Here is a 5,673-nt window from a genome sequence, read left to right as displayed (position 1 = left end):
CATCGAATATAACCTCTAAAGAGTGCTATGAGGGAGTTGATGAATCATGAATGAGAAGAGATCGGCTTCAATCGATCCATATAATTTATCTAGTAAGTTTTATATAATGACACAATATCTAACTTAAGTGGGTCGGGTTTTATGAATTTTATTACTCGGTCCAATTCATCTGGGTAGAACTGTAAAAAAAATATTACGAAAAAAAAACATCTTATGTAAAATTATTAGCATTTTGGACCCTCTGTTTTTCAAATGTGACACAAAATTCCTTATGAGCGGAGATAAATGTGCCTGATTTTTTTTTTTTTAAACATATGGTATGGATGAAATGTGTGAAACTTTTGAAAATTGAGAATGTATTAACCTATTAATATTTTTTTTATAGAAAATTTTATGTCTTTGAAGATTGACGCAATTAGCCCTATGATAATAGTTTTAACAACAAAAAGAAAAAAAAAAAAAATATATATATATATATATATATATATATATATATATATATATATATATGTTGCACACCAATCATGTCCATGTATGAAGTGACAATGAACTTACTTGACGTACAACATTGATGCGGCGATGATATTTATAATGTCACATCAGTATTCTCGATGAAAAATGACTAAAAATTTCATAAACAAAAAAATACATGACTAAAACTGAAATTTGAAATATATAAGGCCAAAAATCGTAAAATAACAAAATTACAAGACTAAAAATATGGTTTTCCCATTAGATTATTGTATGATAAGAATGTTTCCTCCAGAACTCATTGAATCTAATTCGAATGAGCGTTGTTGCCTCATAATACTTGGGTGTTCCTGTGTATTACATAAAATTATTTTTTACATCGAATTTTTTTATTTAAAAAAATATATCAACAAAAAATTAATTTTTAATTTTTTTATTTTAAAATAGTAATATTATTGGCTCTTGTCATTCTTTTTATAAGATATTATAACTGATTTAAATAATGTTGTTTAAAATAATAATAATGAAAAGTAAGAAGATATAGTATAAAAAAATATCAATAAAAGATCAGTTTATTCGAAAAAATTGAAAATAAGGCACAACTTAAAATGATGAGTTTTATGAATAATATTATTACTTTATATTTGTGCAGTTTTCTTTATTTTATATATATATATATATATATATATATATATATATATATATATATATATATATATTAGAACACTTTCCATGAACTGGACTGGCCCAATAAAGAGAAGAAGAAGGAAGGCTCAAATACTAATCTTTGCAGCCCCTCCCTCGACAAACGACCCAACCCAAGTATGGATCTTGGGTCGTTCTTGTATGCAAATTCGAGCCTAAAATTTGACTGAATCCTTGGCAGGCTTATGCGAAAAATGAGAATGATCAAGGGTTTATGGTTTTGCTTAGCTCTGTGAAAGAATTTTTTGAGGTTATTTTCCAGGTACGAAAGATTTTTGTTGAATTTGAATTTCTTTATCTATATATGTTAGCTCTTGGAAATGGTACTGCGTAGCCTGTTGTTGTACAAAAATGTCGGGCATTCAAGAAACATATTTCAGCAAAGTCTTGTAAAGCTTCGATTTTTACCGTTTTGGAGTTATACCAGTTCAAATTCATCGTTGGTCTCAATCTTTTTTGGGACAAGTGAGCGTTATTACTGTTCCGGGAAGCGTGGTGGTGAAAAGCCCAATGAGTGGACGGAAGAAATAGACTATTTGGATGAATCGGGCAGTGTTATTTACTCTGGTAGGGGAATAAGGTCGGTTGAGCCTCGTGTTGATGACCATGTGATGGTAGGTGGATTGAAAAAACCCATTTTGAACGTCTCAGCTGTGGCTAAGATTGTTGAGGTTGTGAGAAGGTGGCGGTGGGGGCCTGAAATGGAGACACAGTTGGATAAGCTGCAGTTTGTGCCAAACATGACTCATGTTACGCAGGCTTTGAAGATAATAGATGATAGTGATGCTTTGATGAGTTTGTTTAGGTGGGCCAAGAGGCAATCTTGGTATTTTCCCAATGATGAGTGCTATGTTATGTTGTTTGACAAGTTGAATTTGAGCAGAGATTTCGATGGTATTCAGTCAATTTTTGAGGAAATGGTTAGTGATTCAAGTGGAAATGGGACACCGTCTTTTGGTGCATACAGTAGGGTGCTTCAATATCTGGCTAAGGCTGAGAAATTGGAGGTTACCTTTTGTTGTTTCAAGAAAATTCAGGAGTTGGCTTGTAAACTTGATACTCAAACTTATAATTCACTCATAACTTTGTTTCTTAATAAAGGGCTACCTTACAAGGCATTTGAAATCTACGAGAACATGGAAAAGGATGGGTGTTCTTTAGATGCATCCACTTATGACTTGATGATACCAAACCTTGCAAAATCTGGCCGCCTTGATGCTGCACTGAAGCTTTTCCAGGAGATGAAACAAAAGAATTATCGACCAACTCCTGGGATTTTTGTTGCCCTTGTTGATACAATGGGCAAGGCTGGGAGACTAGATACATCGATTAAAATTTATATGGAAATGCAAGGTTTTGGGTTAAGGGCATCGGGATCCATGTTTGTTTCTCTAATTGAATCATTTGTTAAAGCTGGAAAGCTGGAGACAGCACTAAGACTCTGGGATGAGATGAAAAAAGCTGGATTCAGACCTAACTATGGACTTTACACATTGGTCGTTGAATCCCATGCTAAATCCGGGAAGCTTGAGATAGCTATGTCCATCTTCTCAGACATGGAAAAGGCTGGTTTTTTACCTACTCCATCTACTTACTCCTCTCTCTTGGAAATGCATGCTGCTTCTGAGCAAATGGATGCTGCCATGAAGCTCTATAACTCCATGATAAATGCTGGTTTGAGACCTAGTCTGAGCACTTATACAGCTCTTTTGACTTTGCTGGCAAAAAAGAAGCTAGTGGATGTGGCTGCAAAGATATTGCTTGAGATGAAGGCCATGGGTTACTCTGTTGAGGTGAATGCTAGTGACGTTCTTATGGTTTATATAAAGGATGGTTCCATTGATCTTGCTTTGAGGTGGCTGCGCTTCATGGGTTCATCTGGCATTCGAACAAACAACTTCATAATTAGGCAGCTATTTGAGTCGTGCATGAAGTGTGGTTTGTATGACTCCGCCAAGCCTCTCCTTGAGACATATGTTAATGCCTCTGCAAAGGTGGATCTTATTCTTTACACATCAATTTTGGCCTATCTTGTAAGATGCCAGGAAGAGCACAATGAGAGGCATTTAATGTCAATTTTGAGTGCTACAAACCATAAAGCTCATGCATTCTTGTGCGGACTCTTTGTCGGACCTGAACAGAGGAAACAACCAGTTCTGTCGTTTGTGAGGGAGTTTTTCCAAGGTATTGATTATGAGTTGGAAGAAGGAGCTGCTAGATACTTTGTCAATGTCCTCCTTAACTACTTGGTGCTAATGGGACAAATTAACCGTGCTCGGTGTGTATGGAAAGTCTCGTATGAAAACAAGCTTTTTCCTAAAGCTATTGTGTTCGATCAACATGTTGCGTGGTCTCTCGATGTTAGGAACCTGTCTGTTGGAGCAGCTCTTATAGCGGTTGTGCATACACTTCATAGATTCAGAAAAAGAATGTTATATTATGGTGTTGTTCCAAGACGGATTAAGTTAGTCACTGGACCAACTTTGAAGATAGTTGTAGCACAGATGCTAAGCTCCGTGGAATCTCCATTTGAGGTCAGTAAGGTTGTCTTAAGGGCTCCGGGTGATTCCGTGCTAGAGTGGTTTAAGAAACCAATTGTCCAGCAATTTCTTTTAAATGAGATTCCATCAAGATCTGACATTCTGATGCATAAGCTTAACACCTTGTTTCCTTGTTCTGCACCTGAAATCAGATCCTTGTCCCCTCCTAAACCGCTTCTTTCCGGAAAGAAATTGTAACAGTGAAAGCTATTGAAAATTGCTTTTGTGTGTCTAGCAAAATTGTTGGACAAAGGACATTCTTAACCATGTGCTTCACATTTCTGTTATTGGTAGGAACACCGTTGTATCTTGATGTCTCTGGAACGGCCAGAGTTTCTTGTCACATCGGGTAATCAATCATTTGATGGCTTGCCATGTGTTGTATGTTTGTTTTGCTATATAGTCTAAGTTCTTTCTGTTAAGCCGTGTTTAGTTGGTCTGATATTGCATCGGAGGAGCTTATTAATCCAAGCCCATCCAATGTTTGATCAAATTAAGGTCAACACGCCAAAACCGTTTGGCTGTTCATGTTCATTTTGCATTGGTGATTTGACATCCCTGTTTGATGAAAAGGAAACAGTGTGTGATCCATGGATGAACAGGGGGAAAAAAAGAAAAAGAAAAAAAAAATCCTAAATCGCCCTTTGAAAATCGGTTGCAAAACCATGCCATCTCGTTCTAACATTTCATTTTCAGTAGCTTTAGGCGAACATTCCTTTTTGGCTTCGCTGCATTGTAGTGCTGTTTAATGGTCGATTTGCATCAACCTGTGAAGCCATGGATTCTAATTCGGTGTCACTGTGATTTCCTAACCGCGGTGATGGAGGAACTATTTTCAGGCTGGTAAGTACGTTCATTGTTTGAGGATGTTGAATCAATTGTTGCTGAAGAAAGAGTGCAATCCGAATGATGTGGGGATATGTATTGTTTGTGCTGATCAATTGGAATCACTGCTCTTAGCTTAAAAATGATATATTAGTTTGTAATGATATGAATATTTTGCATTTCTTGTTTCTTATGCTTTGCCAATGATGATATCGAGTGTTCCAATGCAATCTCAGGCACACTTGCTAACTTCAAGTATTCCCCCGATGAAGCAATACCAAAAATCATTCAATTCATGCAGCGTCCCTTCGGTCATTTTTATATTAATGTCAGCATCTTGCATGTGGTATTTGTAACAACTCGATAGGTGAGTACAAGTGATACATACCGACCGAACCAAGTTGTTTTAACTCAAGGTAACCTATATTTTTCCGAATAGACCGAGTTATTCATCTAAAACCGGATAAATCGAACTGAACTAAAATCGGCACCAACTGAAGCCTAATATTTTTCTGCATCTTTGGGTTAAAAAAATCAAATATGCTGCCAACAGATCAAAAAGCGCCATGTAAATCAAGATATTCCGAGTCCAATCCTAGTTCCGGTGGGGGTGGTGACGAGGCCGTGAAAAGAGGTCATGGCCTGATGATCGTCCAAATGGTAACTTGGTAACCAGTTATGTGCTTCAAGAGATTCTTCAATCATGCTTTAGATTATTGAAATGGAAGATTCAACTTTGGGATGGTTTTGAAAAAGGCACAAGAATGGCGGTGGGGACTGGAATATCTTTTATGATATCGTTAGAATAAAGGATGAAAACATATTGGAAGCATATGAAATTATGAACACATTATGACAACATTTTCTTGCTCTTGATTCCAAAAATATGCACTGTATTTATAGGGAAGTTATTGAGGCCTGAGAGATGCATCCATCAAGATCCATGCCTTTAAGCAGCTGTTGGAAAGACACAGCAGCTAGAAGAGCCTTTACTTTACCTGGGCTCGTCGATGCCCCGAGGCAAATCCCAATGATCACTGATCGCACCACTATTCCTGGTTCCAGAACCTACATTATCATCCAACCAAGATCCAGGAAAAGAAGAAAGTCACTCTCCCGAACACTTGCTACA

The 5,673-nt window shown here is 36.8% G+C and overlaps 1 protein-coding gene across 2 annotated transcripts; it reads left to right on the top strand.

The window, feature by feature from the left end:
• Nucleotides 1-1,266: 1,266 nt before the first annotated feature.
• On the top strand, nt 1,267-4,827 carry LOC140833003 (pentatricopeptide repeat-containing protein At1g79490, mitochondrial). Of its 2 annotated transcripts, XR_012118220.1 has the most exons (2): nt 1,267-4,065; nt 4,413-4,827. XR_012118220.1 is itself a non-coding variant. In XM_073197361.1 (1 exon), the coding sequence occupies exon 1, from the start codon at nt 1,497-1,499 to the stop codon at nt 3,912-3,914; it is 2,418 nt and encodes an 805-aa protein (XP_073053462.1). In that variant the 5' UTR covers nt 1,267-1,496; the 3' UTR covers nt 3,915-4,087. The 2 variants fall into 2 exon arrangements, 1 of the variants encoding a protein (XP_073053462.1); XM_073197361.1 differs by lacking the exon at nt 4,413-4,827 and having other exon boundaries at nt 1,267-4,087.
• The last annotated feature ends 846 nt before the right edge of the window (nt 4,828-5,673 follow it).

The sequence above is a fragment of the Primulina eburnea genome, chromosome 5, assembly GCF_022965805.1.
Source record: "Primulina eburnea isolate SZY01 chromosome 5, ASM2296580v1, whole genome shotgun sequence".
NCBI lineage: Eukaryota > Viridiplantae > Streptophyta > Magnoliopsida > Lamiales > Gesneriaceae > Primulina > Primulina eburnea.
This window is presented reverse-complemented; position numbering and strand designations above follow the sequence as displayed.